The 13,719-nt window shown below is 35.3% G+C and overlaps 1 protein-coding gene across 2 annotated transcripts; it reads right to left on the bottom strand.

The window, feature by feature from the left end:
* Positions 1–2,972: 2,972 nt before the first annotated feature.
* On the bottom strand, positions 2,973–12,962 carry SYT4 (synaptotagmin 4). 2 transcript variants are annotated; one of them, XM_082699389.1, is made up of 4 exons: positions 12,643–12,962; positions 8,891–9,705; positions 7,069–7,186; positions 2,973–5,720 (listed from the first exon to the last, which is right to left on the bottom strand). In XM_082699389.1, the coding sequence occupies exons 1-4, from the start codon at positions 12,674–12,676 to the stop codon at positions 5,413–5,415; spliced, it is 1,275 nt and encodes a 424-aa protein (XP_082555515.1). In that variant the 5' UTR covers positions 12,677–12,962; the 3' UTR covers positions 2,973–5,412. The 2 variants fall into 2 exon arrangements, with proteins under 2 accessions (XP_082555515.1, XP_082555514.1); XM_082699388.1 differs by having other exon boundaries at positions 7,069–7,189; positions 12,643–12,960.
* Positions 12,963–13,719: the final 757 nt, after the last annotated feature.

Below are 13,719 nucleotides of genomic sequence, written 5' to 3'. Positions count from 1 at the left end.
GATCTTAAAATCTTTCGCTTAGATGAGCTTTGGTATTGCACTGGGCTATTTTTCATGTGTGCTATACAACCTCAATGTTGGAATCATCCACAGGAAATATTCTTTCTTCTTGTTCTTCTTCTTTTTCCCCTCATCCAAAGTAAATTTTCAAGTGAAATCCATATCCTACTTGATTTTAAATGGTCTTTCCTTGAGCTCAGATGATGTCCTATCAGGGAATAGAGAATCACTTTAGTACTAGCTTAATACTAGAAATTGTGAGCATAAATCCAGTTCTAAGAAATAAACAATAAAACATAGTTCATCCCAAAACTAATTTGAAAAAGTTTGGGATGTCTATTTTATTCATATTCATTCTCATATATAATAAATTATATTAGAAGGACAAAAAAATCCTTTTATATCTTAGAGTGACTTTTTTCTACTATTATTCCTTAACAATAGTGGTTTTTATAATTTTTCCCATACAATAATCAATTAAATTTGATTCAAATCTGATACAGTGTCTTATACCTTAATTAAATAAATATTCATTGAGCTTACTATATGCAACCTAGCTACTTCAGACATGTAATGAGAAATGAAATATATGAAGGTCTTATGTTAAAATGGGAGAATAAATACATGTTCCCAAATAGCCATTTAAAATTAATGTTGTAAAGATTATTATACAACTATAAAGAGGAATAAGGACTTGCTGTATATGCAGCCAGGGAATTATCTCCATGATATATTGTATAGCATGCTTTTGTTCAACTAACAAATAGAGAAATATGAATAAATGTACATATTTGTTTATATTAAAAATTGGAAGGATTAAATTATAACTTTTAAAAGTCATTGTGTATGAGAAAGGAGATATGGGTGACTATAAAAATAGAAGATAGGCTTCTGTTAATGTCCTTTGTTTTGTAAATGGATCTTTAGAAAATTGTAAATATGTAAATATTAAATAAGGAGGGCATGTGCTGTGATGAGCATTGGGTGTTATATGCAACTAATGAATCGTTGAACACCACATCAAGAACTTACGATGTACTATATGCTGGCTAACTGAACATAATAAAAATAAATAAATAAAATATGTAAATACTTCATAGAACATTAAAACAAAATTGGAATTAGAAATCAATTTCTTAAAAAGATAAATAAAAGCAAACAAATAATTTGCTTTAAAGAATGAGTTGGTGGCATACTTGCATAGGGATGCGGTCACCTAACTATATATTCTTGGGGAGATATATGTTAAGAAAAATGAATTGCTCCCAAAGTGTGCTACATATTACTAAAGTTTAGAAATCATACTCTTGGTAGTAATGTTAGTATATTTACCCCTTTCTTATTTAAAAAAATAATTGTTTTGGGGGACCTGGGTGGCTCAGTGGGTTAAAGCCTCTGCCTTCGGCTTGGGTCATGATCCCAGAGTCCTTGGATCGAGCCCCGCATCGGGCTTTCTGCTCAGTAGGGAGCCTGCTTCCTCCTCTCTTTCTGCCTGCCTCTCTGCCTACTTGTGATCTCTGTCTGTCAAACAAATGGATAAAATCTTTTAAAAAAAAATGGTTTTAAGGGGCTTTTATCTTATGCTTTTCTTTCTTAACAGTTCGATTTAGGTATAATTTATATATAATAAACTGCACATTGTAGGATTTGATAAATTTTGATTCATGTATATAACCATGTAACCATAATCACAATCAAGAAAATGAACATGCCCATCACCCCTAAATTTTTCTCCTGTTCCTTTTTAATGTCTCTTAGTTACACCTCTCTGTGCTCCCTTTCAATCCCAAGTAAACACTGATCTGCTTATCACTATAGATTAGTTTGCATTTTTCAAACATCTTCTATAACTGAAATCTACATCATATATTCTACATTGGAGGGACAGGGGAAATTATCTGCCTTCCTTAATGCAGCATAATTATTAAGACTCTTTATGTTGCTGCACCTATCAGTAGTTCAGTTATTTTCATTGTTCAGTAGAATTCCACTGTGTAGACAGACCAAAATTCATTTATCCATTCACCTGTTGATACAAACTGATGTTATAAACAGTGGCTGATCCTCCAATGGTGAGTCCCATAATTCCCATTTACCTTAGCTGGTGTTTGATGGGAATGCTGAAGATGTCCTGAGAGTTTTTCCTCCCCCTTTCTAAGAAGAAATAAGACTTCCATTTCCACACCAGTTTTCTAACCGTATCTATCTGGTGTAAGGACATGGGGAATATTAAAAAGAAAATAAAAGGCAGTAATATAAAATAAGTAATGAAAGAGACTAAAATGAGAAGTAAGATAGCCAAAGAGAGAAAAAAAGGGAGAATAAAGAATGGTGCTAGAAAATAGTGAAAAAGCAAATAAAATACGAAAAAGTGAATATACTGTAGAAAGGAAAAGTCTGAGGGTACCTGGGTGGCTCAGCTGGTTAAGCATCCAACTTTGGCTCAGGTCATGATCTTAGGGTCCTGGGATCAAGCCCCACTCAGCAGGGAGTTGTGCGTGTCCCTGTCCCTCTGCCCTTCCCCCCAACTCATGTTCTCTCTATCTCCCAAATAAATAACTAAATAAAATATTTTAAGAAAAGAAGAACGGGTAAGTCACAGAATTTGGGCATTATCCCCTTTAAGGGTCTAGCTGATTCATTGACGAGGACTTCTCCAGGAGAGTGGTTTGGCAGGAAGGGAAGAGCAGAGTCAGCCAAGAAATCCTTTTATTCACTATCCATATGCTCTTGAGTCAACTGCCTAAGCTCCTCAAGTCCTCTTGCTTCTGTAACACAGGGATAATCATAATTTTCCCTGACGATTGTTATGAGGATTAAGCAAAATAAAATAAAATATATGGAAGACCTTGGTGCTGAATCCCTAGTGATCCCTATTCTGCACCGGGAGATGCATTCAAGAAACTTGAAGCTTAGGAAGAAATAATAGAATTCTTAATACAGAGTCTATTGGCAAAAAGTTGGAGTTGAAATGGGTTGGGCAAAAGCAGCAATTTATTCATGTCTTACAAACATGGTCTTACAAACATCATACAGAGCTGGCACAAAAGAACAGACACCGTCTCATACACCATGCTTCCTTCCAAATCACTTCTATTGAGTCACAACATCAGAACAAGTCAGTTACTGAGTTACATGGTTCTTCAAACACAGAGACCTCCCCATGAGGGTGGTTGGATTGGCTAATCGGACAAACAGGTAATTTACATGTTTCATACAGTGCAGGATTTGCAACAGAATTCAAGATATTCACACTGATATTGTAATACATTATAAAACAGTTTAATTTTCAGAAGATGATGGGATCGCAGATGTCCCTGCCTGTTTCAATTCCTTTCTAGTTTTCCTTCTTTCTTTTCTTAAAAGCAGTTACAAAGAGTTTTACTCAACTTTTCACACTCAAAAACACTTTAAATTTTAAAAACTAAAAACTATTTACAAATTCTTCATTGTAATTTTGAAAGTATTCATTGTTGGTTTTGCTGTTCCAATTAGAAAAAAGAAAAATCACCCTCCAACAACCATACTTTACTTGGTACCACCATTACCTTCTGGCTGCTGTGAAGGATACTTCGAGTTGACTCCTCACAACTTTTCAGAACTCCAAAATAGATTCTACTCCATGGTCCATGATAACAAATATACATACAATAAAAAGGCCATCTGACCTCCCCAAAGCACACACTGACTACGATTCATTTTGTGTTGCTTTTATGGAAATGCTGTGAGGTGACCTTCTGTTGGATTAAAGACAATGATTAGGGAATACTCTTCTTTTTTTTTTTTTTTTTTTAATCCCAAAGTCATCTTAAAGCACAAAAAAGAGGCAGACTTCGATCTTTGTACATACAGAATGTAAAACATTTTCTTTACATTAGGCATAGTCATAAAAAGCATGTATGTTGTTGTGAAAATGCATTGTCATAGAATTTACAAACACTGAGATATCAAACACATTCTCAAAAACAGCTAAGGTACTGACACAAAACCTGACTCAAAATGTAAGTTTTTCAGTAGACTTTATCTCTAACTTGCATATTTAATAATTCAACTGTGTCCAGTTTCACTCATAGGCTCTAAAAACACAAATATGGTGACATTGGTCCTTTCAAGTAATCCCAGGGTGCTGCTTTTCTCCAGCAGGTTTTCACAATTTCAGAGCCCTGGCACTGGCAAACCACAAAAGACACAAGTCTATAAACTGCTCCACAGACAACAGCTCAAGACAAATTAGCCTAGGAAAGATAGTGAAACATACTTTGTTGTGCTAATTTGACAGCCTAAATAGATTTTGTGTGAAAACGTGTAAATTATATTAGGCTTTGCTGTATAGCTATTTTTCAGGCATTACTTAGTTTCTTGGTTTAAGTGATGCTTTCTATCTGGCAGTGGTTAAAACTTCAAGTCTGTCTGTGTCTTTCCAAATAGTAGCTTAGTCCTTTCTGGGGGAGGACAAGCTGCTAGAAGACTTAGTCATGTCCTTTCTGCAGACGAGGGATGGCCTCGAATGCACACTTATGTACCGTACATATTTCTTTTCAGAAAGCTGCATTTCTAACTGGATTTCTAGCTGAAGTTTATTTCTTTACCCACTAACTAATTCCACAATTTCACAAAGGTAATCAGGGCTTTCTTCAACTACACTGATGTTTGTGAAGGGCAGTGAATAATTCAAGGCCGCAGTTCTTATGTGAGATCATATTTTCTAACAATCTGACTCACATATAACCTTAGGAGGGAGAAAAATAATATTTCAGCCACAGTGTTCTCAACTCAGCCCTTTAATAAAATGATTTCTCAGCTTGTTCACTGTCCTTTTGAAACAAAACCAAGATACTCCTGGTATAATAAGTTGTATCAAATAATTACAAAGAGAAATGACCATATACTTTTATATGCAAGACAACCATTTGCACATGACATAATGAATAAAAACAAACTAGAGAACATTTCTTTAATATCTTTGGATTTAAATAAAAACTGATTTCCCCATCTGAAGAAAAATGGATGAATTTTCATAAGAGAAAACATGCTCTTCATTTGCAAATCCTAAAAATCACATCGCTCTCCCGTGACATGTTCCCACAAGATCATCACCTTCTAAACCACATCTATAGCTTGGGATTGCACTGCAGGATTCATAAAATGCTCAGCTACTCTGGTAACCTGCAGAAGAGACTGAGTAGCTCATGAAAATTTATCCAACTTCTCTAATATTGGGGAAAATATCATGATACACATTTACAGTTACTTTCTGGTCTGCTAATTCAATCCATTTCAAACAACAACAACAACAACAAAAGAGCAGCTTGCTGTCACAAGCTAGTAATCACGAATCAGGAGAAAAAAGGAAAGAAAATTGCTCCTTTCTTAGTAAAAATCATTAAGTTCCAACTTATCATGGCTAGGACACTACCCATCACAGAGCATATGCCACTTAGCAATTTGTCTCCTGGGATAGTCACAGATCTCTTTCCAGTGCTCTCCACCGGTGCCTTCTGCAGCTGCACCCAGGACCAACCGCCCTATCACCTCATTTCTGGACCCCCTTTCAGAATCCAAAACCAGAAATTCAACACTTATCTCTTCAAGACCCTCACAAGGAATATCAAAGACAAACAGTTCATTGAACACCGCATTGGGGGTGCATTTCTTCACATGAGTCTTCTTTTTTGAGATTCTCTTTTTGGCATGGTACAGGTTCACTTTCACGTAGGGATCTGCAATGGTAAATGACAGACATTATCCTGGCAGAACCTGGCTGGAGAGTTGATCTCAACGTAATGGTGCCCTTAGAGATTGATGCATGCCAATAAAATGAGATTGGAATGAAAAGGTGTCAGAACAAAGGGAAAATATGGATCAAGCTTGACCTATTGCCAACAAAATGAAAACAAGAATATGCAATGTGAAGAGAAAACCGTTATAAACCATAGGATGGGAAAGGGAGTTTAATGGCAAGAAGAAGAGATCATTAAAACAACAACAACAACAACAACAAAAACTTCTAATGGCTCATTCTGATTATGTATAACTCAGTCCAGAAAATAAGATAGAAGAAAAAAGCATTAGACAAGACCTAACCTGATTGAATTGTATGACTTTGGTAGAGTCTCTCTACCTCTCTACTTTTCTGTTGTACGGGCATTTAGAATTCACAATGGCAATGTCCTTTAGTGCTTTAAATTTTGTGTTTCTTTAATCCCCAGCTGGGTTTGCTTCCTGTTTTCCAAAGCTCACCTTCCCTGTGTCACCCTTAATGTATGGATTTTAGGATCATGCTACTTATCATATATTTAATTATATTATTTTTGTCTCTTTCTGGTTGAAGCATGTGAGTTCATTTGAGTGTCCTAATCCAAAACTTTAAGATCATGTCTTCAACCGCCATTAATAAACAATAGTAGTAATAATAACAGAAATAGAAGTTATTTAATGAGGTATATCTTTCTAGTCTTCACAATCCCCCTCAAGGTAAGCATTATTACAACTACTTTGTACAGAGATTATGAAAGACAGTCAAGATTATATACTAAAATGGAAGGGTTAGAATTTGAACTCAGATGATTTTACTCCATAGGTCAAGTATTCTTTTCACTGTGTGATACAACAAGGAATTTTTTTTCAATTAGTCACAAAACTAAAAGCTAATGTTTAAAGCAGATCCTTAAAGAATTATAGGAAAAATAATAAAAACAACAGAAGCATAAGTGTTTGGTGAGGCAGGCTCACCAAAAATACTAAAATTAAGAACTCTTCTCCCAAACCATTGAGAAATTTTTGGCTATGATCTCTTACCTCAGCATTTATTACTGTTTTCTGCTTCAAACCCATACAGTCAGATATCTACCATGTATTAGCAATGGCTTAAAACTTAGACTAGATAGTTTTCTTTTTCTCGCTAATGGCACTGGCTTACATTGTTATTTCATTAAATGAGAAACAGAAAAACAATCAGATCACTTGTGCTTGTGGGTAAAAGGTAAATCAAAGTCATGTAAGTTGCTACCTATTTTGCCCAATGTATTACTTATACACTGAGGCTGAATTTTTCAGAAGCATTCTTACCTGAAAGTCCAGACACATCAGATTTAGGCAGGTGTCGAGCTTTTAAAACAACCACAGTCAGAGTATTTGTCGTGGACTGATAGCAGAGAGAGATCAGTAACTCACCACGTCCTGAAGACTTCTAAACAAAGAGAGATGTGGTATAAATATTTTTATTATTTTTCTTGTTTTGAAATTCATACTTAAAAATATTTTAAAACAATATAATATTGTTATTTAAATATAGTTTTCCTACTTCTTTTTATTTTAATATGCTAAAGAATTCAACAGCAATCACAAGGTTTTGTTCCATACTATCACCTTCTAAAAACAATTGTCTGCCATCTTGTGGTGGTTTTCGGTACTACCGGATATTAAAATTTGTAATGAGTTAGCCACACCCATTACCAGAAATCTTTAAAAGGATATTGAGAATACAGCCTATACTGAGGTATTGTTGTTGTTGTTTGTTTATCTGTTTTTACTTTTTAACTAAATGATTTCTTTTTGAAGTTATTAATAAATGTCTAATCATTTGAATGGATCTATGTAGGGCAAATGACTCATGATAAGTTTGATTTGATTTTGATTTTTTAAAAAGCACTGACATTAGTGGAATTTAAATTCAGAGCAACTGACATTTATTCTAACTGCTACCATCTCCTGTCCCAGAGGACTGATGGAGTTAAAATTCTCTGTCCCTAGCCCCCACTCAAAGTCCTCTTTCAAATCCAAGAAATGAATTAGGTATTTGAAGGAATTGACCCAATTTTTTGATACTTTGTTTTTGGAGGGTATCATAAGATACTTCTTTGTATGCTACTTAGATTTTATTTGTACTTTAAAGACATTTGTTAAGAAGACCAAGAACTCAAATTACAAGTATTACCTGATATTAACAAATATGTAAACTCAGGGCTAGATTATAACTAAGAATGATGGCGGGCCAGAGCTCCTAGAACTTCAATCTATATACAAAAACTGACATGGGGTCATTATATGAATAAGTAGTTCAAGAAAAATCAGAGTAGGGAATAGATCTTTATTCCTACTCTGCCGCTAAACACCTTGGTGTCTCAAACAAGCTACTTAATTTTCTGAACCTTGACTGTTCATAATTTCAACAAAGAAACAAAGGTGATCTTTATGGTATTCTATAAAATCATGCCTTACAGAAACAAATTACTCTGAAGTACTACAGTTTAAATCAACTGAGTTCTGTTTTTAAAGGGGGAAATGGGATTAAATTTGGTATCTTATCATTGTCTAATAGTTTCAGAACTACTACAGCCATATAACTACAAAGGCAGAGTAACTCACTTCTTGTCATACAAAATAGTGATGAACATTTATAATTCAAATGATGTGATGGCTCATCTTTGAAAAGCCATTCCATAAAAAGTCAATACAACTTCCAAATCCTCAGGATAAACTGATTTAATTTTCAATTTCAATTTCAAATTCAATTATGCTGATGTTAAAACATTGTTGTTAACTTGTTTATGAATAAGAAATATTTACCTGCATTTTAGGTTAAGTGGAAGTCCTAGTCAAAATACTTATGATAAGCATTAATAGAAATATTTATATAAGTGCTATTTAAATACCCATAATGGATGCCTATTTATTTTATATAATTAAAATACTTTAAGCATTTCAGTTGTGGATTAAATTTTCTTTCATCTACTCTAGTCCCTTGTTCCCCATTTGATTATGATTAATAATAATTAAACATGGTAAAGATGATATGTATAAAACTTATAGTTTAGTGAAAATCCCCTAGATACACAAAAGCTACATAAGAGATTGTTTCTAAATACTTTAAGCACTAAAAGTGAATTACCCTAACATTTCTCTTGATAATCTCTCTGTTCATTAACATTTTTCCATCAGATAATTCAATTCCTGCAAGAGGAATAAGGACTTCTCCAATGATATCATCTCTTGAAAACCTGTCAAAACTCAAGATTGTGAAGTGCAAGGCCAACTCTTGGATCTGGGTGTACAGGATCCCATAGAACGTAAAGGTCTCATCAAAAGCCGGGTCCAAGGTCTTTCTCAGAACTCTGGTTTTCACTTTATGCTTCTTCTCTGGGAGGATCGTCATTTTGATATATGGGTCAGAGGTCATTGACTGCTCATCCATGGCTGGCAAGCCACGGGCTTCCTTGATATTCACCACAAATGCTTTCTTCTCAAAGTTGTACTCTAAGGAGAAGAAGAGGGTTCCCAGCTTCTCCTGTTTCTCTTCTGAAGTAATGGAAGTGCTGGACTTTAAGCTATCAGGGGAAACAGCCTCTTTCTCCCCTTCTGAAAAGAGCTTTGGGGTCACATTCTCCAGATCAGAAGGGCTACTAGCTTTGAGGTTTGTTTTGGGAAAATTGCCATTGAGATCTCTCTTCTCAAGGTCAAGATGTAATGAATTCTTTGGCACAGCTGGTTTATTCTTTACTTCATTTTTGTCATCTGCTCCAAACTTCTTCTTGCTACTTAGATTTTCAGGATAAATATCAACTCCTTTTAGTACGTGCACAAACTTATATGGAGGAGTCTTGTTAGACTTAGAGGATTTTCTCTGACAGCAGATCCAAGCAAACAGAGAGACTGTGAAGACCAAGCCAAATGCACTGAAGATCCCCACCACTGTGGGGATTTCATCTGAAAAATCAAATGACCAATAAAATACATTAAAGGAGTAGAGTTGGAGATATGAGCCTATTTGAAAAGCATGCTGGAGCTGGCAATTGCTGTAGGTTGCACAGATTGGATTACTTTCTGACTGTTCTGGGTATGAGTTATGTACACATTTCATATCACCTTCAGGAATAAACACATACACTCCGTGACATACAGAAAAGAAATACACTATGATAGAAACTTCTTCATTTCAGTAGGTTTTTTTTTTTTTTTCAAATAAAATAAAAAGGTGACCAGGCTTAGGTCAGGGATGAGGGATGCTGAATGACCCTGACCTACCTTTGTTTTCTCAGGTAATGTGAGTTAACTATAGCATGATAAATCAGTACTAATTTCATTATACTTTCTTGACATTTTGAAGCTTTCCAGAAGCATCAGTTTTTACTGACCATGAAACTCTAAATGCACATTCTTTAAATACTGAGAAATTTTGTATTCTTATTAGTTCGTCATTTATCCCGGATTCAATAAGGAAACACCTAAGGGCTAGCGGTTCCAGGAATTTGAAGAAATGAAGGAACATTATCTGCTATTATCACAAACTCATCAATAATTTCCATTTCAATTATGGAACACTGGTAAGAGAAATATTACATACATTAAGGAAAAAAGAACAAAAAAAGATGAACAGCAGGGTATTGTTATTATATAACTTCTATCACTGCAAACTCCTGGTATACAGACCAAAATTTCTCAAACACTGAATTATCTGAAGTACAAATCCCTAAGTGGGATAAAAATAAAACAATGGCTACAAATGAATCATCATTCTTTAGCATGTATTAAGAGTGAATATAGATAATTTAGAGTTCAATTTTATCCATAACTGATTTTTTTCTAACATTTTTCCACATGGCAAATGGTAATAAAATTGAACTTGGCATTCTTACCTTAATGAGGGCACATTAAATTACTGACATTAGGTAGCACTGATTATGCATGAAGCTTATCATGCCCCATATGTAAGCATATTCCTCCAACTAATGATTAGTAACACTGTTTAAGTAAAAGCAGTATTGTTATATCGGACACAGAGCAGCAATTGAGTCAATGTTTAATTTAATCATAGTGAATATAACTAATGTAGTATTATCTGGATTTAGTTTCATTCTTGTGCATTTTTATCCCAAATAGTGAATAGTAAAGTTAAAGGTCCCAGTCAGGAAAGGGTTAAGGCTTGTTGGAATAACCCCTGAAAGAACAATCTTTTGTTACTCCCGTTCCCCATCCCCCCAAATCTTTTGCCTATCTACTTCATAATTTCAAAACTGAACTCAAAGAATATAAGAATCAGTAATGACAAATAAGAGCAGACATATATAAGATTAAAAAAACAACAGTAAAAATATTCCATAGTTTAATTAGATTAAGGAACTGATCATGTAAAGATGAAAAACAAACCTTTGAATTCCCCAAGTAGAAAAAGCAGTAAATACTACAGAAAAAGAATGAGGCGAGAGCTAAAGATAATCAGTTAAACTTAGTATCAGCTTTGTGGTTTTTCCTCCTATTCAAGTCTCTGTGGGGGGGGGGGGAATCCACTCCTGGACTCTCCAATAATCCAAGGCCAAGAAGCAAAACCAAAGTCATTGCTAGGAGAACAATAAATGCAATAGAAAATGATCCTTTTTTTTTTTTTCCCTAAATAGACCAATGGCCCAAGCTAGAACATATTTTTCCCTAGCCCTATCTCTGAAAATGCCTCAGTATTAGAAAATTTCTTATTTTCAAATCAGAAATCAGGAATAAACATCACAACAATATAAACTCAATCACCCAAATGAAAGGCTATAAAGGAAACTCATCTCTGAATATAATGTCACAGATTGTCTCTATTCAATACTTATGTCATAAGGCAAAATATTCAATGTATCATGGAAAGACGCACATACTCCCTCTGTATTCTCCACTGATAAGGTCTTAAGCTTCTGAGAGTAAAGACCTCAGTCATTCCCTCAGTTTAATAACAATTGTGATTTATTCATAAATATCATTCCTTATTCACAAACTTCTATAAAATTTCCTGATTTTTTTGAATACTTGTAAAGTAAGTAAAACTTCATCTCCTGTCTTTGAAATATAATGGGACCTAAAAATATGACTTTTTAATTTGAAGTACATCTGATTTTATTTACTGAGAGAAGGAGAGCAATGGTGCCAAAAATTTGGTATAGGAAGAGGGAAATTGAATTGGAAAACCGGATTCCTAATTTTACTTTCCAGTAGCTTTTAGTTAACTGTTTGACGTGCCATACTTCTCTCACATCTCTGGGCTTTGGTTACCTCACCTGCGAAATGCAATGAAACAAGTCCGTTCATTTCAAATACCACTTTAACCCTAGCATCAGAGGATTCTCTGTCTTCCACTAGCAACATATTTCAAGGATACAAGAAAAACATAGCAGAGAAAAACAACCTTATGGTACACTGCAAAATGAAATATACACCCCAAACCCCCAACATTCAAGTTGTTTTATACTGAGATCAAACCCTTATGTAATCCCAGAAACATTGGCTTGTTCTGGTAAGTTAAAAACAGATTTACCTACAAATAAAAATCACCTACAGAATTAATGAAACCAAAAACACACAACAGACTCCCTTTCCTTTACTTAGCGCGTGCTGCGATTTACAGAGCTACATGAACGTTTAGGAACTTCTTGGATGTAAAATCTCCCCAGCAGAAGGCAATTTTGAGGAGAAAGATAGCAAAGAAGGGAGAAACAACAGAGATAAGCCACGACTGCCCCTTTCCAGTTCTCATTCTCTTTCAGATTAACTACCTAGGAAATCTATATCCAGCATCCCCTGAAAACACAACAAGAACAACACCAACATCACAGCCCACTCTGGAGTATTCAAGAACAACCACAGTTATAAGTTGAGTAACTTGCTTACCAAATTCTTCCCGGCTGGTAGTGATCGGAGCCATTTTTTGCTGCGTGCTCTGTCCGAGGTGCTGAACGGAAAACTCCCTGGCTTGATTCACTTGCCTGGATCTGAAGCGCTGGCTTTCCCGAGTGCTGAAAACAACAGCGCGAGCTCAGGGGACCTGCGCCTGGAACGGGAGGAGGCAAAGAGGGAGGTCCACTTGCTCTCGCACAGTGATTTGCCACCCCTGTTCCTGTTTTGGCTCTTCTGAGAAGCTCGTCTCTGAGACACTAGACGTGGCTGAAACCCGAATTGACGCAATCCTGACGCTACAGGGTTGAAATCAGCACCTGCCCTCCTCCCCTCCGCCCTCCAAGCCTCTCCTCTCCTTCTTTCTTCCTCCCTTCTCTCCTGAGGATTCAACACATTCTCATCAATTATTTTAACTGTTGGACTACTGGAGATTAGCTCTGCTACTCTGTGGGGGCTCAGAGGCACATGGAAATGAGCCCCCAAACTCATTCCTGTCAGTTTCTAATAGAAAATCTTCTGATCATCAAGATCAGTAAAAGCGTGTCTGTGAGTTATCAGAATAATGAAATTTACAGAGGTGATTTAGGGTAAGAATGAGAAGAGAAAAATTTCTGCATCAAATGAACATTGTGACATGCAGGAATATGTTTCTCCCTTTCTAATTTTTTCTTTGATACTTTATACCTATGTTAGAAAAGAATCCATTGCACATTGATCCATTTGAAATAAGACAACAGTTTTCCCACTATAATCACTTATTTTCTAATAAATAATCTAGACATTTTGCTAATGCTGTTGCTCCATCTGTCTATCAGCTCTCCTCCCTTTAATATCTGACATTTGACCAGTTAAAGTACTTAGGAACAGATGGGAATAATCCCTTCTATATTCAGACTCACTTTCAGTTATGACTTTTGCATATAATGAGACTGCTCCTGGAATGACGTTTCTGGTTAAAAGACCTGACTTCTAATAGGATTGTGCAAAAGAGTTACAAGAATCAGACCAAAATTGAAAATGAATGAAATTGATAATTATTGGTTATTTTCAAAGGAATATATTTTTTTCAAA

This window comes from Mustela nivalis, assembly GCF_964662115.1.
Source record: "Mustela nivalis genome assembly, chromosome: 14".
In the NCBI taxonomy this organism is placed as follows: domain Eukaryota; kingdom Metazoa; phylum Chordata; class Mammalia; order Carnivora; family Mustelidae; genus Mustela; species Mustela nivalis.
This window is presented reverse-complemented; position numbering and strand designations above follow the sequence as displayed.